We start from the raw sequence: 24,339 nt of genomic DNA on the forward strand, positions 1-24,339 counted from the left end.
AAGGTGAATCCTGCATATCAGAGCCATTTTTTTTTTTTTAGTGAACTCAGTACTAGCATCTACTAGGAAGAGAGGTCAGGAACACTCCTTGAGGACTGCAAAATTGCTGCCCTTCTGAAGGGCAGGAAAGGTCCTTTTGTGTTGATTGTGCCTTTTACTCATTCAGCTGGCGGAAGGGGAAATGAGGGATGAATGTGGTTCTGGTGTGACCCTTCTGCTGGGGACTTTTTAAATCCCTGCTCCTGGGCTCTCAGGGCCATACAGTTAGCTTTTCTCTTCTGTGGTCCACTAGCTGACTGGAAACTGCTCCTTACATCTGTGACATCCTGTGTCCTTTGCTAATTTCTTGTGCTCCCTGCTACAGATTTTAATTGAAATATTCAGTTTCATAAAAATAAAAAAGGGGAAAAGGCTCGATTTCCACCTGTAATTACATTTGAATAACAAAATGATCCTAACAATGGTGAGGGAGGAGAGGAGGGGAGATAAGAGTCAAGAGAGAGAAAGAATGAGCGAGTGCACACAGGAAGGGAGAGATGAAGATCACTTCGGACAGAGCCAGGCAGTAATGACACTGGCTCACTGGAACATGAAGCCCATATGCTAAACAGAGCTATGCCAGTTTCAGCCTGAATCAAATGATGGTGTCAGAGAGAATGAGGTATGCAAAAAAGTGACCCACTACGATGAGTGGATTATCCTCTCTGCCGTCCATGCATTCACTCTTGTGCTGTCGTAGGGAGCAATTGATGTTTGAAAAGCCACACTTGCATCTCACTTACGGAAAAGGTCACCTGTTCCCTGTCTCTCCTTCCCTCCCCGACATCTGTTTCTCTAGTCAAGCCTGCACCTGTTAATCTTTTTCTAATGGGCCATCAATCAGCCCCAGCAAAGCATCCATCCTAGAGAGAGGGTTAGGAAGGACTGGGCAGGGAAAGAATGAAGAGACAGACAGAGATAAAGACAGGGAAAGAAAAATTAAAATCATTGTGGAAGAAAATAGTAAAATGAGCTCACTGACACCCAAAAGAAGACGAGGAGAAAAGATCTAAAAGAAATGGCACAGAAGATAAGAACAGGGTGGGAAAGGAAGAGCAAAAGGAATGAAGTAAGAGAAAAGAAAGGGAAAGAAGAGCCAGCTGGAGAGGCCCAAGGCAACACACTCATGGACTAAAGGCAGATCCTGCATTGCAGCTGTTTCTGGAGATACAGATAATTAGGCACAGTGAAAAGACCCATTAGCCCAGAGCGCAGTCTGCTGTGAGCAGGGTGGCGGCAGGGTCTGGGTCCTGCGCAGGGATGCTCTCACATCCCATGTTGCCACCATGACCATGAGCCACAGTGGACAGGGCTGACGGCTGGCGCACAGCCTGTGGCGGGGGAAGCTAAAAGGGAATAAGTGGGTGTCTCCCACTATTCACACAGACACATGAGAGTCCCAACACAGCATATGTGCTAACCCCCAGGGATAAGAGATGTCCAGGCTCTCACAGATAGGTTGCCAGATACATGCTGTCAAAATGTTAAGCAGGCTCCTTCCAGGTTACCTGGATCTGTCTAGAAACTATATTAAATTAAAATATCCACAAGGAAATGTCTGAACTCGAGGCTATTTTGGTCTAAGAAAAAGCAGAGATCACTAGAAGTCTCCTCACACATTAAGAAGCCAGGAGAGACTGATTAACCCCCCAAACTAGGAGAGAAACTCAAACGAAACTATTGGAGTTAAATACTGAGCTAAGGAGTGTAGTTTGAAAGGCAGAGGGATCGCAACAGGGAAAGCATGAGGTAGAATTTTGACTGAGTCATTTTGAATATGAATCTCTTTCCAAACCCATGAAACTAGCAAATTGCAATCCCTATGGCACTAAAGCCTTCTTCCTTACTAGTGTTGATTAAATACTGAGTGAAGTGCATGATCCAAGTCTACTTTAGGGCTTGCTGTTCTATTCGTCATGCCTGCTCAGTGATCAGGATGCTAAAACTGGGGCAAAAGAGGATAGCTGCACATCCTTTCATCCCCTTTTCAGTTTCTTATTAGTTAACATAGTAGTTTTTAGACCAGATCATACCCAAACCCTAATTAGCCCATTATCTGACAGGAACAAGCAACAGATGCACTGTACGAAAGGTTAGGAATGGGTAGACCACCACAAAGAGTGTTTCTCCTAACCAGGGGTAAATCAGCAACTGTCTAGAAACTGAAGAGCAACCGATGGGATCTCTGTAGACCAGAGCTATTGAACTGTACCTGCGCATCACTGTCTTTGGGAATAAAAGAAATATTCCATTAAAAAGTCTCTCCAGGCTGTCCATTTTTATACACCACTTCAAAGTCACTTGACAATAATCAGAGGAGTCATAGAAACTGGCCATGGAAAATACCACCTAGTTCATGCTTCTTTCATTTACCACCCCACAATCAGTACAGGAATTTGAGATGCTTTGGTTATACTCTAGTTTTACAAGACTTAGCAATGTGGTTTATTCTACCGCCCTGGGGAGATGGTTCCATCATTTACTGAATGTCAGTGTGATGAGCTGGCTTGGACATTTGCTGAATGTTTCCGACAAGCAGCAAATAGTAAAGAGAGAAGCAGTGAATGTAAAATAGGATTTGGTAGATCCAATAAATGATGGAATAAAGAGAAACCACTCAGGCTAAAATGATATGAAGATACTGAGGGGCTGGTTCTGGTGTGGCCTAGCCGACTACGAAGCAGGAAGCAGGTAATTTTCTCCCGATCTGCACAAGACAGATGCCATGAAGTATTGCTCCAGTATAAGGTATACTGGAGAAGGAAAAACAAGCTACTAGAGCTACAAAGCAGTTGCCTGCTAGCAGCAAAGCCTTGAGCCTTACAGGCCATTCAGGAGATATATGAGAGAAGCAGCAAAGGGGCATGAGAGAGATTTGCTCTCAAGCTGAATAAGGAAGAAAATTGAGAAGCAGCAGAGCCTCTATGAACATTAAGAAAAACTGAAGATGCTTATGGACACAAGCCCCTGATATCCTGATTTTCTACACTGGCTTTTAAAAATAAGGCACTTCTAAGTAGAAGGAGATCCAAAAGACTGGAAAAACTATTTCAAGTAGGACAGAGCTTGAAATGATGACTTCTGGCTTGTGCAATGTCACAGCAGTATTTGAAGACCTAATGTTGAGGGCATTACATGGTATAATGCGCACTGACAGGTTTGAATAAACTTGATATATTTATAAGTGATAACTTTTGATAAGCTTAAGGTTTAAAGATGACTCATGGCAGTGCAGTTTGTCCCCAAATGAGTTGATTTCCCTCACAAGAGATGTGCAAGGAGAAAGGAAGCAGTCTTGGCCATATAAAGAGGATAGCATGAGGGACTTGACAGATGAGCAAAGCAAATTCCAAAGACAAATTCCAACATGATTTGCATGCAAGAAAAGTGGTTTGGGTTGCTAAGGTTAAGATTCCTGGTAGAAAAAAATATCATGAATATTAAAGCATAGCTGTATGAAGAGATATTTCTTAATTTATATTTTCTGTTTTGCTAGTGCTGAGTTCTTTACCCAAAGCTGAGCGCTGTTATTGTGGGAGCCAGATCAGCCAAGGCTCTGGATTTGAAGGTGACCCTCGCACTTTGGCTTCAGGTTCAAACTCTCCATCCTTTTGAGAATGAATCTAGTTCCTGCAGTCTCTCCCACGACACAACTTAATGGCTGGTGGGCACTTTGGTCTTTTGGCCAGCTCATCTGGCTGTAGTTTGTGGGCAAGCGGTGCAACACAGAGTTGGAAAGATGTGCTGTGAGCAAATCCTGGGACTAGCCTGCTCTCTAAATTTGGTCCCTCCGACCTTAAGGATTCTATGATTCTTGTGCCCAAATGGATGGATCCTTCAGTGAATGACTGGGAAACTCCTGAAACAGAGAATAAAAACTCGAGGGGTCTCTATAACCAGCCATTTTCATCTGGGAGAGAATTATCTCCTTCACATGATGAAACAACAGAAGTTACCTCAGTCAAAGGATGGCATTGCCATCCAAACCATAGATCTGTGGGGGCAGGTGGGTTTTGCTGGCTGTTGTTTTATGAAATATTATGTTTCTGGGAGGAAAAACAATGGGAAAAGGAGAGAAAGGAAGGGAGAAAGAGGCAAGGAAACATCAGATTTAAGTGTAATAATATTATGGCTTGAGAAAAAAAGAAATAAAGCAAAATAAATTATACATGGCTATGCGCTTTTGAGTTAATTGCTGACTGAAAAGAACTTGGATTTCACAGTATGGTCTGAATTTCTTTTTGTTCTAATCTCCCTGTGCCACAGAAAGAGGACTCGGCATACACATTGTAAATAAACAGGCTACACCACATTTTTCAGGTACGATCAATTCAATCAACATTCTTTCTAGTAGAAACAGCCCACAGGGCCAGGGCTTTTGCCTGCTACTTGCGGATAACAGGTGATAGCATAACTTGAAGGATGTTTCATTAATAACCTGCTACTAGAAACCCTGAGGCTGCAAGCAGATCTGACTCTGCTAAGGGCTGTACAAACACAGCAGAGGCTTAAATCTGCGCTTAACAATAGTCAGAACATGAGAGTGAATTCTCTACCTCCAGCTCAAATATTCCTTTGCTAACTTCCTAATTCACACTGTCTCCAATAAACCAAAATGAACAATGCCTCTCCATGCTTGGCACTCACATCTTTGAAATACTGGTGGGCAGTTTTCATATTGTCCTGGGCTTTAGCCCTTAGTGATCCCTCTGTTACGTGATAAATGCATATCTCTTTTTCATCTATTTTCAGGAGTCAACCCCTCCAGCCTCTTCTTCATTTTCCTCTCTTTGGAGCTCCTGTCAATATTTTTATGGTACTTAAGTATATGTAGCAGTTTTGCATTCTGAGGTCAAATTAAGATTTCCTATCTTTGCATCGGAAACTGGTTGGGCTTTAAAACTGGTCTAATGCTTGGTGTGTATGGGATATAGACCTATGGGGTTTCAAATATGGACTCAGCCACTATGTTGCCACAAACAAACAAACAAAGGGAGCTTAGGCAACTCCGGGTCTCAAGAAACCTCCATCCTGTTATGGTACAAGACAAGTGTGAATGCCTGGTTAAACCAGACTCGCTTGCTGCCTCTATTTGATGCCCAAGACAGTGCTCAGGCCTAGACTTAGCTTCAGCTCCAAAGCTCCCTGATGCAGTCAGCATCTCAGTAGCAGACCAATCTCCTTTCTGTGATCTGGGCAAAGACGAATACATGGGATCAATCAAGGTCACGTTCAGATTGGCAGCACAGATTTGAAGTGTAGATGTACAACATGGACACTTTCATCTGAAAGTGAAACAGAGCTGCCTGCCAGCAGTATGGATGCAAGGTCAGGGGTTCAGCATGCTTAACAGCCTCTCAAGCCTGCTCTTTACATTGCAGAGTAGACATAACCTGCATGGCCCATCTATAAAATAAAAGCACAAAATCCTTCTCCATCTCACAAGTTTGTCATCAGGATAAAATGCACTACTGACTCAGAGCAGCTGGGGACTTCAGGAAAAAAGTTAAACCTGTGTCCGAGTTGCTGTATATGTCTTGACCTATATATTACTGGCTATCAGGGCAAAGGAAAGTCTCAAGCCATTTGAGCCCCCTGAAATGACTGGATATGAGAGGTGGTGCTTCTCTTAGCCTTCTTGTACAGATAGACTGTGCTCAGGCATCTCTTAATTAAGCTGGAAAGGCTAGCAAGCTGATGGATTTGAATTGAGATGCTGGTGAAGTGCCTGTGATATCCCCAGAGGGAACATTAAATTAACCAAATAGACTAAGGATTCAGTAAGCTAATGAAGAGAGAAATGAGAGAGAGAGATGTGGAAGAGATGGGGTGAAGGAAGGGAGGCAGATGGAGAGAGGAGACAGAGAGAAATAAAAATACAGGTATAAAACTGAGATGGGAGGACAAAAAGAGAGGGATAAAAAGGAGGTGAGAAGAAAAACCATGGAGACAGTGGAAGTGATTAAGTGTATGGATAAGGAAAAGAAGCCCCTGCAAGATCCTAACACTATCTCAAACGCCATTCTGGGACCATGACCCAGAGTCCAAATTGCTCAATCTCTGCCTCCACTGAGTTGCATCGCCTTTTACATAGATCCTAACCCAGGGCATGATTCCCCAGCCGCCTCTCCCACCCTGCTCCCATGATGCATTACCTGCTCATGGTGCTCGATGCCCATGCTGATGGTGTTCACCAAGATTGCAATCATGATCCCACGGTTGAAGTACTTGCTGTCCACAATCCCTCGGAGCTTGACCCTTACTTCTCGCCACATGTCACTACAGAGTTTCAGTCGTCCACTTTCTTCCACCTCCTCCTCCTCCTTCTCCAGCTCTGAGGTACCCTGATCCCCCCTGCTTTCATCTCCCTCCTCTTCACTGGCTCCTCTATCCTCCTGGTCTGAGTCAGCACTGTCCAGGACAGAAAGGCTTCGGGACGCTTCATGCTCTCCCCTGTGGCATCGGGGACAGTTGGTGGGATCAGAGGTTGTGGTCAGGGCAATGGGCTGGACTAAGCCCCGAGGAGCGCAGTCGAGAGAGTTGTGTTGCTGGCAAAGCCCTGAAAGAAAAATAATCTTGCTTAAAGTACAAGGCTTTGTTGCCCCCACCCTAAATGTATTCAAATTGGGCACCTATTGGGTTTTGGGGTAACTAGACTTTTTAGCTGTGAGGATGATTAAACACTGGCATATCAGCTCAAGGGTGGTGATAAAGTTACTTGATTGGTTTACCGACTGTGTCACCGAAAGGTATGGTATTTTTCAACTGCCCATAATTAGGTTCAGTGGGTGTTCATGTCAATCAAAGGAAGAACCGTCTTGTCTGGTGCAGGATACAGTGGCTTCTGTTAAGCAAGGGCTGAGAGAAAAATGATCATGAGGGCTGCTTTGGCCTAAACAGCTACAAGTGGTTTCTGAGACTCCAGATGCTGAGCTGAAATCTCTAAATTAGGGCAAATACACTAGCAAAGTACATCAGAAAGACAGAAAAGCACATGTGTGAATGGTACCTTTTAATTGTCTGTATATTCTGAATCAGAACAGATCTGCTGACTTCACTGAGAAAACTAAGTCTGTGCTCCTTCAGTCCTAAGTCCTTCAGTTGGCCTGGCAGATCAGTTGGACCCTGGGGGAATGAACCAGCTCATTCCATAACACAGTGCATGAGGATTGCAGGAACTTTTCTCTCAGTAAGTAAAGAAAATGAAAAACTGTGTATGCAAGACCAGGTGAAGGAAAATCCATCTATTCGCTTTTTAACGGGGAGCATTTCTTATGAACAGTATCAAGAGGTAGTTAATGCTAGCTTTATAAAACCATTTTTGAAGTCACTTTTCAGGCTAGGAATCCTCTTTCCATGATATCTCCTGCCTAATTTTACAGAACGAGTTGTGCTCCCATCAAGAACAATTGTCTCCATTACTCTTGCACATCAAAACTGCCATCTTCAGTATCCCTCTTCTTCCTTGTTTCCTTCCTTGTTTAGGAGACACCCTATTGTGCTCACTTGCCTCCATCCTGAGATCCTGTAAAGCTCAGGGGGATCTGCTATGTCACCCAGTCCCCACTCTCATACCAATTCTTCATATCCCATTAATTTTTTTGTGTGTGTGTCCCAGGCTGCTATTAACCCCCTGCTCCTCCAGACTTAGAATCCTTTCCAAGCCTCAGTTAGCGAGTTTAATGTTCTTCCACCATTGTTTTTAGGTTTCAGAACTGGCTTTCCATATTCCTTGATGGTCACCCCCAACAAACTGCTCTGGTGTATTGACCACAGAACTGTGCTCACTGGCCAATATTAATTCTACCTCTCTTCTTCCTAAACACATACCCTGTGGCAAGCTAGTGTACAGGGTTGCTTCCAGTTACTCTCACATTTCTACTACTGGTGTTTCCAGCTTTGCACGTGCAATGCTTACCGTAGTGTCTCTGGCTTTTCTTCTTCACGCCCAGCTTGGCATCGCTTGGCTCCACATGGCCTCGGCGCCGGCTCTGTAGGCTGTTGTAGAGCCCAAGGGTGCGACGTTTGGCCTTGCGTACAATGTGGCAGATGTACTGAAAGATCTCCTCATAGCAATCGCCCGGTTCCATGTAGCTGGCCACTGTGCTTGAGGACAGGTACCGGGCTCGCTGCTCCTGCATCAGCTGGTGCTCTCGCTGCTTGGTCTCTGAGAACTGCGTGGCGATGACCACCAAGCACAGGTTAATCATGAAGAAGGAACCCACCTGGTAGCAAAGGAGAAGGGACAGGGGATGTCAATGGGAGGAAGAACATGCAGGAGTGGAGGTGAAAGGGGAGAGAGACGGAGAAAGTAAATAGCAGGAAGAGAGAGGAATGGGAACTACAGCAGAGCTGGGATTCCAGAGGAAGCCAGGTTTGACTCAACTTCTTTTTGACTGACCCAATGCCATTTTGAAGGAGTTTAGAGCTCTGAACTGCAATTCAGGAATAATGGGCCTTATTTTGGGCTCCACTGATTGGTTTTGCGACCTTTAGCAAGTCACTTGGAAGTGATGTGCAAAGGATTTGGTGAAAAGTGGACTTCTTCTATGATAAAAAGGTGGTAGGCAAAAGGCTGGTTTGGTTGCCTTTTTTTTTTTTTTCTTTTTTTTTACTACTGGAAGAGCCATGCACTGTCATTCCTGGTCTTCTTTGACTTCCAGAGGGTACATCAATGTTCTCAAAACATTTTATTTAATTCTGCCCTTTATACTTTAATTTACTATACAGGGATATGATACTTTGCAGAAATAAATGAGCTCTTGAAATCCAAGAGGCATTTACTAATGACTTTGAAATGGGCAGTAAATAGTCTGTTAAAAAAAAATCCTTCCGTGTTCAACTTTTATTGTTCTGCTTCTTCTAACACTAGACATATTGTGCAAGTTCTTATGTCACTTGTCCTCTAGCCTAGATAGACGACTTTCCATTTCAAATATGCAAACATAGCCCTATCCCACGATTTCTTAGAAATGAAACAAAAAGCCACAAGACTTTGTTATTTACCCTACAGAAGCTGAAAAGCCCACAAGGCTTATTTTATACTTTGGGACATTTCCTTTAATCTTCTTTTGCCTGAGTTTTCTCATCTATCTGAAATAATATTCCTTGGTGCTCAGAGATCCAGGGGTAAAAATCGCCATCTCGGTTTTATTAAATTATAGATGAATCTCCACTAGGAGATCTATCCATTACAGTCAGGATAAAACCCGAGATTCAACAGAATGACAATTTCACACATACAAAGGCTGGTGACCATGTTCAAAATCATTTTCAAAAGATATGATGCACGAATGGTGCTTGCTCCCTGCAGAGCTATAAGTGATGACATGGCGACTATAAAACGCCATCTGATCTTTAAACAGTCGTCACTGCTTTGAAACAGGCCCTGTGCAGGGTGGTTGCTGGGAGGAGAGGAAGCACTAGCGCTGGATTTCTGTGTCCCTAGGACTAGGGATGATCACTGCTACGAAGGCTGCTGCTATACTACACTGAGTACGTGCACCGTGTTCCCCCTGTAGAACCCCTCACAGGACCAATGGCACATCTCTTCTTCCCAAGCAAAGAGCTCTGTACAGAGCTGCACGTAGTCCTATCCTTACCTTCATGCATGTGTCCTCCCCTAAGCTGTGAAAAACTTAGCCCTTCCAGACCAGTGAAGACCATAAGCCATGGGGATGACATGCTTACAGCTTTTGGAAAACCTGGGGCACTTTTTAAGTGAGTACCCCTGTGTTCACCTGCCCAAGTGCCCTTCCTTGCACAGGCCTTGATATCTCCCCCGCTCCCGACAAACTAGCTCCCTTGGCTGTCCCTTTCCTTGCACACAAGTGCTCAGGAGCTCCATCAGGAGATACAATACAGTTGCTATCAGTATTTCATAGCGCAGACAGCCCTGATGATAGCATATGAATAAGCCTTCGAAAAACGAAGCCCTGCCCAAACAGTTTTCAAGAAGCCCTGTCCATCATTACTCATAAGGCTAATAAACCATAATAAACCATTTTGTAATAAAGATTTTTTTTCGTAATCCTCCTCTCATCAGCCTTCAAAGCTGTTCTAATTCTGTTCCCCTTCATCACTGAGTCCTTCTCTTTCCTCTCTACCAACCTATATTTCAGCTTTTTTTCCCTTCGACTTCCGTATATGGCCTTAAAAAGAAAACTGATGCCTCATTCAGAGGCCATGCTTTCCTCCATGGCTTCTGTAGTCCAGGATCTCTTGCTGTGTTTTCAGTGATAAGTGTAAGAGTGGGAATCCAAATCTTTCTCAAACACATCCTCCCACCCTCTTCCCTCTCAGCATCCCCCAGCATTACACAACACTCACACACTCTTCCACTCAGTTATCTCCCTCCTCTTACTTTGAGTGAGGTAGGGTTGGGATCTGGTTACATACTATAGGTACATTTCTGGACACTAATTATGGCACTGTCTAATGTTTCATACCTTCCAAAAATGTCATAAACAACAACTGACTAAAACTTGCACCACCATGCGAAGTAAGGAAATGCTGCTATGGTACAAGTAGAGGAGCTGAGGCACAGGACAGTGATGTGCTCTGAAGAGAGTCACCCCGTAAGCCTAGGGTTGAATCCTGAGAGCAATTCAGGTTTCATATTGCTAAGCCCTATGCTCACAATCATTTGCTGTGATCTTCCATCAGAACACCAGAAAGAGAAGGGATGTCTGGATATGGTATCTAGCCCACATGAACCTTGAACCTCTTAGCTAGAAACAGCAAACATGAGACAAGTGTGCTTATTTTCTTCTTAAGATGACAGGCAAGCCCACAGACTCTAAGGTTCTAATGAGCTCAACATTACCTCCTAACAGGCAGAAAGCCAGAAAAGGTCACAGATGGTTCAGAACCGAGCAAGTCACCTCAGCTAGATGAGCAGGGAAACCGAAAGTGTCTGATATGGAAAATTGTCCTGACTGATAGAGTCAGAAGGAGATTGTAGATTCCAAGCCTCAGTACAGGAGATCTGTTCAGTCCTGTGATTGAAGTGAACTTTGGTTAAGCTGATCCTGCCCTTTTTCCCTCTAAGGCTCTATTCCCTTCTCTGTAATATCTAGTAAAACATGACCACTGCTGGAGATGCTGGAGACCTACCCATTATTTTCATTTCTCATGCCTGGATTTCCAACATCTATGAAGCCTACACATATAAGGACAGAGCATTTCAATGAGGCCACTGAGTCCTCCAATGTGAATGACACCTTAAAGTGCAAAATAGCCCCAAACTTTCTCTACAACAGGAGTGACACCAAAGACCAACTAGCTGGAGCACAGACATGAAGAGACCTGGGAATCAACTGGACTTCAAGTAGGAAGACTCAAGCAGAGTGCTGACCCCCAAGAGCTTAAAGAATGTCCTTAATGTCACCTGCCTGGTCTCTGGCAGATGGAGAAACTATTTACAGTTTGATGAGTAGGCAAAATATTTTTATCAGGTGTTCTGCAAGGCCATTACAGGGGCCAGTGTCAGCTCCCCAGCAACATATTTAAGTGGAAGGAGTGTTAGACTACTCTGAGAATATACTCAGGTGGTAGAGCCTTCTAACTGCTCGATGAGCATTAACAGCTAGTATTCTAAAATAGGTTTTCAGAATCACAGAACACATATCTCTGTGTTCTTAGGTAGGAAGGAAGAAGTTATGCACAAAAGCATAGCTCTAAGGAGAAAGCTCTTAAGATCCTGGTCCAGAAGAGCTCTGAGACATAGCTAGGAAGAACATGGAATAAACAAGCCCCAAGGATCAGGGCAACCCTACCTGTAGATAAAGTCAGGCTTTTGAACCACAGAGAAGGAGGGAGGGATAAAGGCCAGAAGGATTTCCTTCATGAGGTCTTGAATAAAGAAACACAAGGAAGGAGCACTTGAAAGGGGAATGCCATTGCCATAGGAAGGCTTGTCATAAGAGGGGATATAAAACTGAGCGATTGCAAAATCATGTTGTGATGTTGCTAAGTCTGTGATGGCATTCTGGAAAGATACATTATATATGCAAAGTAGGTAGTAGGAAGGCTATATACTTTATTGGTGTTATTCCTCCAAAGACAAAGGAAACATCCCACTAATGTATCTGGCCTATGACTCCTCTGCTCTGAGTAGTCCCCAGAGTGAGCTGAGGTTCACGTGTGCCTGTGTTTGATGGAAATAAACCCACATGGTTTCTGCAAATGAGAAGGGTGTGTCTAGAAATGTCAATGACATTTGGCAGTAAAATCTCAGGCTCAAGGCTTAATTGAGGGTTTTCAGACGCCTGTAAATTCAAAGACGAAATTTGAATCACTGAGAAGCCACATGAGGTGAGCCAACACTAGAAGCCTGCTCTCACTTTAAAATGAGAAATACGCATATGTAATTTATGCAGTTTGGAGTTAAGGGGAGATTTTGGAACTGGAACACAGGAGACAGGTATTCCTGCCTCAAAGTGTTATACACTGACACAGCAGTCTGCACAGTCCCTCCTGGCTCAGAGAGAAACTGTGTCTGAGAACAAGCAAAAAATCTGTGCTGAATAGCACATTATACAAATATGGATATCCTGGTCAAAGTAAAAATGTAAGTAGGGGCTGGTTGCATGGTAGGAGATCTGAACAAACAATACAGGAAATGGTTGTAGGGCATATAGTAGGCGTAAAGTCAAGTTTTAGCCAGGTCCTTTCCGTGGCCCACTCGAATGTAGACTTTGGATATACAACAAGATTCTTACCAGCTAAGTGACATTGAATCTACCATGTACAGATTTTGGACTTCTCATACTCCATCCTAGGTCTTCATCTTCTACTCTTGACTTTGGTCTCCATGTGAGAAAAGTGCAAGTGTTTTCATAAAAACAAAAGCCTTTTTTTGTCAAATACAGGACATTCCCTCCAATAAAATATATTTACACATGGGAAGTCTGAGGAATGGAAGCAATAAAGGCATTATGTTTTTCACCTCTCTCTCCAGAGACCCATGCTCTTGCCTGACAGGTCATAGTTACCTCATGAGAAACAAAAGGGTAGGAGAGATGTAAAATGGTCTTGCCTCAAAGAGAAAACTTAACAACAAAGTCAAGGTTAGGTGAACTCTTTCAGCTATCTACTACAAAGAAAGTCTTCATAGCTAGAAAAACTATGACTGTTTAAATATGTTAATGCTTTGTATGGAAAGCAACTCAAAAGGCATGTGATGAATACAGAACAGATCTTAATTCCAACATCTGCAGATGGAGACTCAAAAAGTGAGATTTGCTGTCTCATTGTAGAATGAATGGGCATCCATCACATAGTACATAGAGATTTGCTTATACAAACATTCTTAAAACAGAACAACAACCTTCACATGCATAAATCCACATGGTCTATAAACTGCTTAATGAGTTATCATTGATACATACCTCTCCTTCCATCCTCACCAGTCACAAGTTATGTCACACAGTCACTCTAGTTCAAGTTGGATGGCAGGAACTTTGCGAGCATCAAATCTTTATTCTTCATGGTGAGGAAGCAATTCTGCATGACAGACCTTGATTCTGACTGACAAATTCATGTGTTGCCAAAGCCATAAAAGAAGAACAACTCAGAAGCTTCAAATATCTAAAAAGAGCCCGTAGGAGGGAAGACGCAGAAATGTTTTTCTATGTTTTGGGGCCTACTGGTTTTGGGAATTTACTTTGAAACAAGATCTGTGGATGAGAACATGATCCTCCACTGGATGTGTTCATTTTGAGGAATCAATCCTCCACATTTTTTTGAGTGGAAGAGAAGAACCTGATCCACACTATGCGATCCTACCACTGACTCTTGGTGAAAATCATGTGAACTAGACTCTTAAGCTCCTAGAACAAATAAGTGATAGTAATTTCCTACTCAGTGTCCATGATGACCTAACATTTGCCCTTTTAAAGATTGTAACACTGAGAGTTTCTCTGTCTTATACTTACAATTATCAGCAAGATAAAGTAGATAAAATTGTAGAATGAATGGGCATCCATCACGTAGTACATGATCTCCACCCACCCTTCCAGTGTGATGACCTGCAAAGACATGCAACCACAATAAAAAGAGGGGGAGAGCGGGCTTCCACAGCTCATTCACAGTGTATACAGGCTGGTACTGACAAGGCTGTTGCAACCCAAGGAAGGTGAGAAACAAAAAATGATTTCAAGGAGGCCAAATTTCCATTCCAGAAAATCAGCGTGGTTCTGCTTGGTGACACTGGCATGCGGTCAAAGCCTGTGAGATCATGCTAGTGCGCAGCAGGAATATTTCATTAAAATAGTTCATTTCCCTGGATCACAGCAGGGAAAAACTTGCAGCGGGTTTCTGTGCCCCTTGGACTGGACACAGCGTACAGCCAGAAGAAAAGAGAGAGACACAGATTTTAGCTCCCATATGCAATGTGTGCTGAGAATTAAAAAAAAAAAAAAAAAAAAAGTAGCCCCCTTTGCTGTAGTGATCTGGACTGAAAGGGAAATAGAACACAGCTCAGTGAAGGATTTAGCTCATTTTAGCAAGGCCCCAAAACAGTTATATGCCCCTTCCCATCTTCAGGAACACTATTTGTGGCATGTGCTATATCTCACTGGCCGGAAGAGAGGTTACAAGGCTGTTCAGCTGTATCCCACCCTGCAGAAACCACTGTGAGAGCAAAGACAGATTCACGTGAAAAAAAAAAAAAAAAAAAAAAAAGCCTGAGTCCTAGTAGGAAGCTAATTAGATCTTACCTGAAATATCACAATCCAGGCATACCCGATATTGTCAAAATTGATGGCACCTTTGTGCGGATTGGCATTGCCTGTACGGCATACGTTGTAGTACTGGTTCCAGTTGACACACATACCACTGACGTTGAACTCTTGCCGGACAGAGTTATAGTAATAGTAATCATCCTTGTCCAAACAACATTCATGGCCTCGCTCCTTCAGAGGTGGGATCTCATGGCATCCCATAATTCCATTGTCTCCTGACAGTGAGCAGATAAAGGGCATCTCGTCATCTTCCTCAGGTTGGTAATAAGGGGGTAGGACAATGTCACCTTGTCTACAAGGATAAAAAACACTGTCATAAAGTTACTGTAACAGATGTTGCCCTTAAATGGCATTTGATGAACTGCAATTCTGATGTAGGAACTGTACTGGATAAAGGATTTCTAGGTTCATTTCTTTAAATGAACAGAAGATAGGGCTTCTGGAAAAGTAAGAACTTCCAGGAACAAGTCCCTCCTTTTTTAAGGTTTGCCACCATAAGATGCCCAGACACAAATCACACAGTCTTCTTGACTGGAGACAGAGAGAAGTTAAAATGCAGACATTTGCATTCTGATCACTTTCTCCATTAGCATAAAAGTTAAATCAGATGCAATGATATTAAGGAAGTTCATCAGGCTTTATGCGATGTGCTCATGTATGTAACCATTGATGGACATGTTTTATAACATTTGGTAGTGAACCTTCTGTACTTCTAACAACAAAAAAAATCCAGTTCATGCATAAATAAGGTTGCACAGCTAAGGCTTAAAATCAGGAAATGCAAAGCTAAAGTTGACTTAAACTCAACTTTGACTCCTCCTTGACAGTTGGCATTACTGGTGCAATGTTTCATGACAATTTCACGTGCTTTTTTTTCCAAATGAGGCAAGCACCTTCCAAGTGCATGAATAATTAAAATCATCTATGCTTGCCTGTGCTCCAGTACATAGCTTTCATGTTGTATGAACGCAGACATTTTACTAAATGTTATTGGAAGAGGACAGGTGCTGATGCAAAAGAAAAGAGAAAAAGCCTCTGATTGTAATCTCAGTGGGACAAACCCACAAAGATCTCTCATTACACATCCACATTACTGGTGTATTGGGTGCTTGTAGAACGGGTTTATCTGGTAATGGTCAGACAAAGATTTATCTAGCATCTGTCACGTTGCAAATTGTGGCTCCAACTCACTTCTCAGTTACTTCTCATTCTGTATGGATGTAATTACACTCATTAAAGTAGTATCATTCTTGATTTACATAAAGGACAATCATCCTAAACAGTCATTTCTCCCCAAGGAATATATAAACACAGTAAATGGCTGCTTTAAGCAGCTCCTGCTCTACTGCCCCACTGCTGTTCTGCAGATTGTGTTTTCACACTTACTTTTTCCCCAATTTGAGATGATCTAAAGCTTCAGAATTGTTTAATCAGTTTAAACTGATCTGCAGCTTTGGATTTTTTAAGCAGTTTAAATTGATCTAAGGCCTGGGATTAGCACATGTTTTTTAGAAGATGTTTTAAAGCCCAAGATCAGCTAAAGCTAGAAAGTCAACAGGAGGAGCTGTGCTCTGGTATTGATACTGTGTTCCCCGGGAGGGTAATTGGAGAATTTGTGCCAAGCAGGAGCTTTACCAGCACTGTGGCTGAGAGGGAGGACAGCAGTGTTCTTCAGGCTCCCTCTGATTCAGCTAGAAAAAAAAAAAGTCCTCGGATACCTGCCATTAAGAAGAATATCAGAGAGAACATAGAAGATTGTGTGACTACGGTTCTTGTCACCAGAACTGTGCCCATTTTTCTTCACATCTTTTCTTCCCAATCAAGAATCTGTGCTTTGCTTTCCTGCAGCTGAACTTCCCAAGAGCCTTGGGAAGACCTGGGAAGCTGGAGTGGGAGAGGGTCTCCCTTTCACTAAATCAGCTTTGGGACACCTCTCCCAACCGCCAGCTTCCCCTGCCCCCAGCACCTTTTCCAGATATTTCTGTTCCTGAGGCTCTCCAGTGGTTTCTTCATATCCCCCAAAGCTTGTGGAGGTAACGAGCTACTACATGAAAACAGCAACTTCACCTCCACCTTGGACAATGTCCCTGGAAGCACACAGGCAATACCACAGTTTTCTGTAGGACTCCCCTATTTGTTTTCTGAAGCAAGAACACATCCAAAAGAAAGAGAATGGCTGGTGTTTCTACATTTTAGCTATTCCTGGGAGTAGAAGCAGCATCTTGAGGGCATGGCTAGAAGAGTCAGCTATTCTAATTTGAGCCTTGCCCAGTTTCAGATTAGCCCACAGATATGTAGCCTGATCCCTCCCTTTCTGATCACTGCAAGATGTAGCTAATACTCAGGGCCATATCATCTTACAACAGTCTGGAGTAAAAAATACATAGAAAGCCAGGCAACAGAAGACAAGAGAACAGGGAAGAGAAAAGCAAACCTCCCTTTAGGGCAATGAAGTTGCTGAAGGGGCTGAAGAACAGACCCTGGGGAGTGGCTGAGGGAGCTGGTATTGTTTAATCTGGAGAAGAGGAGGCCCAGGGGAGACCTTATTGCTCTCTGCAAGTACTTGAAAGGAGGTTGTAGTGAAGCAGAGGTCAGTCTCTTCGCTAAAATAGCTATCAACAGGACAAGAGGAAGTGGCCTCAAGTTGTGCCAGGGGAGGTTCAGGTTAGTTATTAGGAAAAATTTCTACATGGAAAGAGTGGATGAAGCATTGGAACAGGCTGCCCAGAGCAGTGGTGGAGTCACCATCCTTGGCAGTGTTCAAGAAACGTGTAGATGAGGCACTTAGAGATCTGGTTTAACAGGCATGGTGGTGATGGGTTTATGGTTGGACCTGATGATCTTAAAGGTCTTTTCCAACCACAATGATTCTATGATTCTACAATTCCACTGGAAGAAAGAAATGGGCCGTAATCTTTTAGCCACTCACATTGTGAAGTTCTCCTCCATGAAACAGCGGTTGCGGAGCAGCCCAGCCCATAGCTGCACCCCGATGATGCCGAAGATGAAGAAGACAAAAAAGCAGAGAAGTAGGACGTTCCCCAGCATGGGCAAGGTATCCAGGAGCAAATTCACAAGGATGCGCATGCCTGCAGGAGGGGAAGAGAACCAGAAAGAGGAAGTATAGGATGGAAAGAAAGAGGAAAGGAGAAAGGAAAAACAAGGAAGGGAAGGAGAAAGAAAGGAAAAATAAGGAGATATAGATAAAAAGACAGATGAAGATAAAAGCAGAAATGTGTAGGAAATTAATTACAGCCCAAATCAGGATAGATTTATTATCACTGCCTTTTCTTGTCCTAACCTCTACTGACAGGCAGCCAGCTGAGCTGCTGTGACACTCTTAACCCTATGCCTCCAACTGCAACACCAAGAAAAAAAGCAAGAGACTTTCAGCACCATCAGCAATCTGATTGATATTTCATTCTCCTGCTTCCTTACAGAAGGGCAATGGAGTAAAAACCCTGTCCCAAAAGTGTAGAAGAGTTCAAAGCCCCCATCCTTAGACAGCTTAGACTGAAAGTCATCCCAGTTTGACTACTGCACACTGCAGCCTATAAGAATTGAACCGGTGGTACAAGGCAAACCTGCCTGGTGGGATGAACCTCTCCAGCACTCACAAACAACTGGCATAAATTGGTCTTCTCAGTGGCAATCTCACTAGGGGACAGTCATGGAAAGTACATTCTCTTCTCTTGGTTAGTCATCCCTCCCCAAATCTGTTGGAGCACACAAGTAGTGGACACAGCCTGAAATGTTCTCAGCATAGCATCCTTGCCAGTGCAAACATTTCTAAAATCTCTCTTCTTTTCCTTTTTTTCCCTTTCCTTTTTTAGCCACCTAATGAATTCTTTCTGTGGTTTTATTCCTCTGCTGGTTCTTCAGCTCAGAGAGCCGCAAGCAGGGGTAAGGGCAGACTTGTTTCTCCACTGAACTAATTACTTCCTCTCTGTTCTCCAGGGATAGCGAAAGTCCAGAAATCCTCCCAAGCATCACTATCCTGCCGTTACCCCGAGTGCAGCTTGAATGGTCCTTCTCTATTCGCCTCCACGGAGGTCCCTCCTCCAGGGGCCCAGGGAATTCCACCACAGAAGATGTTCCATGTGAGCCAGCAAATAATTAGCTAATTAGATATTTATAACCAGTTCATTACTTCAGATGGCAGTGGAAGAGGAAAGAGGAGGGGAAGAAAAGATTAGGATTCACTGACAGCCCTATGAGGCACAAGTTAATCCCCCTTTTATGTCCAGTGTCAAGTAATTAGCTGCATCACGTTGTACATAATACTCTGTCTCCATCCCCTAGCTTGTTCACACTGTGGAGGGAGGAGAAAAGCGGAGCGTGTAGGGTGCATGCAGGCATGGGGCTGCACACACGCTGCTGGGAGTGGGAGGATAGTACACTGATAGTAGGGAGTATACAGGAGAAGAAATAACTGCATTAGTAACTCCAAAATGCAAGGTCACAGCTCTAGCCACTCGGGGGGATCATGAGCAGGCCGTGAGCCACTGCCAGTTTTCTCATCTGTTATACAAAGCCCAGTAGCAGAGTCATGGTGCCACACAGCCTGTCCCTTCAACCTCCCAGGCTCTGAAGCAATGCTCTGCACAGCACTCTGGCTCTAAGGCCACACACTCTCACTGCAGTGCAGTACATCCCCAGCATTAATACTCCTTCACAGCATGATCTCAGTAGTTCTCATAGCTACCCTGGTCAGCACATTAGGGAAATTCAAGCAGCATAGGAAGCTGTGCCAGCAATTCAGTAAGAGGGGTTGATGTTTTTCAATATAATTGATGCTAGTTCCATCTCACAGCAGAGAAAATGGCAGGAATGACTGCCTTTGGGTAAAACACAGAACAGACATTCCCAGCAGAATTCTACAGATGAAAGCTTGTTTGGTGAGAATTTGCAGAGTCTGAAAAGAACGAAAGATTTCATGGTGATGCTATGGTTACATGCATGTTACTTGCATGTCTTTTCCTTGAAAACATTCTGCCTGCCCATACATTCCCACTTCTGACTCTGAGAGATGCTACTGAGGATGCAGGATTTGTATTTATCCATAGCTTCAGCATCATGGCAATATACCTCATGCTAGCATCTCAACCATAACATAAGAGTAGTTTTCTCTGGTGCAAGGACATGATCTCCTTTCTACATGATAAAAAATTTCAGTAGTGGTGTTTCAGTAATTCTAAGTTCAAATGAAACTTAATTTTGACATTAAAAAATCCTCTAGCTCAACAGAAACATCCTTCTCTGCACACTGACACCTACGCATCTAGCACTGGTTCCTCCAAAAGTAAGAACACTGAACCTACACTCATCCAAAGGGCAAGTGCAACTCCCCTGTGGGCCACGTGTCTCTAAAACAAGACCATTTCACTTTTTTTTTTTTTCACTCATTTCACTTTGGGCAAACCCTGTTTTGCTTCCTGTCCTGAATCACAAAACAGTTACGCTGTTCTTCACCAGAGGCATCACCTTTTCAGCAGAAAACAAAATGGACCTCCTCTGCTAAGTTCACCCAGTTAGTTAAAGTATTCTGGGACTCACTTACTTGAAGCATAGAGTGTAAATACTAGTTCGTTACCTTTGTTCCCTCTGTTGTGGCTTTTTCCTGCTGACTGTGCTGTGCTGGCTGTAATAATCATAGCCAGAGCCTCTGAGGCCTGTCCCCTGCAGAGCACTTCCACTGTACTCTGCTATCAGCCATCCTTACATCTCTGCAGGTCCAACTGCTGCTAAGAGCTAGCATTTTTTTAATGCAGAGCCCGAATGGGGCTGGTAGGAACTGTCATGGCATTTTGGCAGTGCCCCCTGCATCTGTGCCAGCCCATATTGGCATTTTGGCTGGAAGCCTGTGGAGCCTCTCCATGCAGCGCCTGAGCCAGCAGCCCCGCACGGGTCTGGCTGCAGCCTGGGCTCTGCAGTCCCTCAACCTCAAGCAGGCCCAGGCTGGTCTGATATTCACACTACAGCACCTGCTGTGGGCATCCAAGGAATGATTCTCACTGCCAGACTCCTGAAAGCTTTCAAAGGCAGGAGGAAATCAGCCCCACTCAGCATGACACATATAGCAGCATGCTTCCAGGATCTGCACAGCCAGAGGCAGGGAGGCATATGGTCCATGACCCCCTCAAGCACTCAGGAGCTCTGAGGGAAAGGGGGAGAGAGAGAGAACAGCCTGAGGATGGAGATCTTCACAGTTCAGATAAGATCTCTAAAGCAACTGCATAGGGTCGGAAATCAGTAGAAGGCAAGGCAGAAGCAGCAGCATATATTTGTCAAGGCAGTGCTGTAAGCTCAAAGCAGTCCAAACCCAACCTTTCCGAGGTGGGAACACACAGCAGTGACACTCACTTTTAATCAAACACCTTTGGGAATGTTCCCGCTCTAGAAAACCAAGACACCTTTCTACAACAGGCCAAAATGGCTAAGAAAGGTGCACAGTTCCTTCAATGGACAGCCCAAATCCAAGATGACACTGGTGCATTTCACACACGAGTTCTGGAAGGAACCAGAACACTGATTCTTCAGAAAAGTCCTGCAGTTTACTCTTTACTGCCTTCTGCCATTTCTGCCTGCCTCTTCCCTTATTTAATTCTCTTTCATTGTGCCTACTTTTATTTCTCTTCAGTGTGAGTGCTCGTGTCTTCCTTCCTGCCTGCCTCCCCCTCCCCACCATTGTCTTTCCCCGTATCTCCATTTTTCCTTTACCATCAGCAGCACAAAAGTCACGCTGGCTCACAGCAAGGAGGGAATATGAAAGAGACAATGACCTTTTCTGAAGAAGCTTTTGAAAAAGAGCTGTGCCCTGAAAAGAGAAAGGAAGAGGGGATGGGCAGTTGGGAGAAAAAGAAGGGAAGGAAAGCATTGATGAGGCAACATTCAACAATCAAACAGGCTCCCGGGGCATCAAATATGAAAAAGATTTGCTCTTCAAGGGGAAGAAAAGCTAGAAATATGAAATAGTTATGAGTGCCAGGTGTAGGCTCAGAGGGGCCTTTTGCATTCCCTACTCACCCTCACGAGGAGACCAGGGGAAGCAAGGAAACAATACACGGCATCTGCTGCGGGACTCCAAGGATGGGTCCTCATGGCCAGATATCTGAAAACGACTCTGAGATAACACTTCCCTGTCACCTATCCATGCCCTTTACTCAAGGGCAGGGGAAGAGCGTGCAATGGGTCCTCACCAGCAGGGTGATATCCTAGGATATCCTCTAGGATATCTTCTGGGAGCAAGGCTATAAGCACAATAGAAATAGGGCTCCACCAATGTCAGGTGGAAAAGCGCCTCGCAGGGGCAGGGAGCAGCAGGACGGGGGGAGGAGTGCTGGGATTTGGGCTGTCAGAGTGGAGCAGGGAGCTACGCAGAGCCAAAGGTGAAGGCGAGTCGCCAAACTCCTGCCTGGTTTCCAGCAGAGCAAATGCACTGTCTCGCACGGGAGGCATCCCGGGGTCCTTTCTGACAAACTCTGTTGACGCCAGCTCGACCATCGCTCCCTCCAGACACTTCCCGTCACCGCCGATTAGCTCGGCCGTCACGGCTGAAACCTTCCTAAACCGGCCTGGCGTGCGCCAGCCCTGGGGACAGCGGGGCCGCGGTGAGCGGCCTGCGAAGGGCTGTGGGGAGGCGAGCGCCGCGCGCGCCAGCCGCGCACGTGTGCCCAGCTGCTCACCGCTGCTACCCGCTGCTCCTACTCCGCGCGACGTTTTCCTTCTCTCCACCTGCCCCTGTACAAAAGCGATGGCCAACAGCTGACCCAGTTCATCCCATGGCGCTAATTACCCCGTGACCTGAACAGTGGACAGGCTGTGAACAGAGTGAGGAAATCTGTTTTATTTTGGGTTTCTTATATCTCACCCGTCCCTGAGGCTTTGTGCGTGCCTCCCCGCTCTATTCTGTGGGACGAAGCTCACGTGTGCAGAATCAGAAGGAAGTAACACATTGAGGCAATTGTTTCCTTGCTATCCACTACCTAAAATAAACCAGATGGAAAGAAATATAACTCTCAGTACTCATCTTATTTGCATCACAGGCCAAGTCGCCAATTGTCATTTTAACTGGAGCAAAAGGAACTATCATCTTCCCCATCAGCATTTGTGACGGTAGCCAGCAGCACATTTTGCAGAGTGCAGAGACCGAAGCATCTTTCTGTCCCCCATCCAGGCAGCTTGCCCAAGCGTGCCTCTTTCCTTCCTCCCGCGCCCCAGGACACATGGCAGTTCACCGAGCTAGCACTGGGTGGGCAGGATTTTCCTGTGCATGTTCCTTTAGAGGAATTTTCAGAAATGAGGCACCATTCCAGGAGAGAGACAGTAATCGTGTAGTGAGCACACAGAGAGCTGTGGCTCGTTTAGTGCCCAGCCCTTGTGGCTGAAGTAATCTCAGTTTGTGTGTAAATGCAAGCTCGGCTTGCGGCCTTCCTCGCTATGGTCGCTTCTCTCACAGAACCAAGGCTCAAGCTGTCATTCCACTCATTGCATTCATCTACATCAGCTAAAATGTGAGGCCAAACTACTACTACAAAGAGAAACTCTATGGTAAATGCCCAGAGAAGTTCATCATTATTATAATCTGCAGCTTCCCTTGCCACCCAGGTCATTTTCCCGTCGTTGCATTCCCCTTGATTAAGGCCTCTCCTGCAAACACATGCATGTGGGAGCAAGCAGAGCTCAGCAGGAGAGGCCAGCATGTGGCTCCAGATGCCTTTCTCTCAAGCTGCAAGACCAGCCTCACTGATATCACAGCCTGTCACCCTCCTCCTCTGCAGCAATGCCACAGACAGCATGCCCAAATCACTGGCTTGATACAGACGAAATGAGTGAGCCAAGTTAGAGCAAGGTGTAGGGATAGCTCTGAGCCATCTCTGGAGCTAAGAAAAAGGGAGCTGCCTCCCTAGCAATGCAAAAAAAAAAAAAACGGCCTCGTTCAGGGACTACTAAAGTCTTTTTCTTTGGTCTCTCAGGTTCTTGGATGTGTTTTTAGGATGTGGGCTTGGGTTTTGGGGGTTTGCACTTGCAGGTTGCCAGTATGATCCATAGTCTAGAAGTGCCAGTAAGTTCCTCACCCCACTATTGCCTTGCCAACAAGCAAAGCTTTCTCTGATTCTAAGTAGCTCAGAGACCTCAGCCCAGTCAGCCTGTTGATGAACCTGACCTCCAATTACTCACATCTTTTTCACTTCTCAACTAGACCAGAGACAGAAAATATCAAAGCACGGCATTTTCAGCACTTACAAAGCTTCAACCAGTACAAAAAGGTATCATTCTTTTTCTCAGCACCCTGGTACTGACTTCACCTTAGGATACAGAATCAAGTTCAAGCATTAAGTATCCCCAGCCCTTGCCTTCAAAGTACTCTTCAGCCTAAGCCTGAGGTAGCCAAAATAGAAATTAAAGCTCCAGAAAGAAAAAATAGTGGTAAAAACTTCACCCTGCTGGGATGACGGAGCTCTCCAGAGCAGGTTTAAAGTGTACAGATGTGAGAGAAGAAACCCTCTCATGCTTGCTTTGAGGCTATAGAAAGAATTCCCTCAGGATCAAGGGA

At 44.6% G+C, this 24,339-nt stretch overlaps 1 protein-coding gene across 2 annotated transcripts in view; it reads right to left on the reverse strand.

The window, feature by feature from the left end:
* The window catches only part of CACNA1I (calcium voltage-gated channel subunit alpha1 I), an 86,739-nt gene that overhangs the window by 35,171 nt on the left and 27,229 nt on the right, over positions 1–24,339 (reverse strand). For both annotated transcript variants that reach the window (XM_088531891.1, XM_088531892.1), the window contains exons 4-8: positions 17,713–17,872; positions 14,760–15,075; positions 13,977–14,069; positions 7,958–8,264; positions 6,195–6,598 (exon numbers count right to left, since the gene is read on the reverse strand). In XM_088531891.1, the coding sequence (XP_088388017.1) occupies positions 6,195–6,598; positions 7,958–8,264; positions 13,977–14,069; positions 14,760–15,075; positions 17,713–17,872 (1,280 nt within the window). The remainder of the gene's footprint in view (positions 1–6,194; positions 6,599–7,957; positions 8,265–13,976; positions 14,070–14,759; positions 15,076–17,712; positions 17,873–24,339) is intronic.

The sequence above is a fragment of the Tinamus guttatus genome, unplaced genomic scaffold (assembly GCF_059628265.1).
Source record: "Tinamus guttatus ecotype Peru unplaced genomic scaffold, ASM5962826v1 Tinamus_guttatus_pri_ptg000439l, whole genome shotgun sequence".
NCBI lineage: Eukaryota > Metazoa > Chordata > Aves > Tinamiformes > Tinamidae > Tinamus > Tinamus guttatus.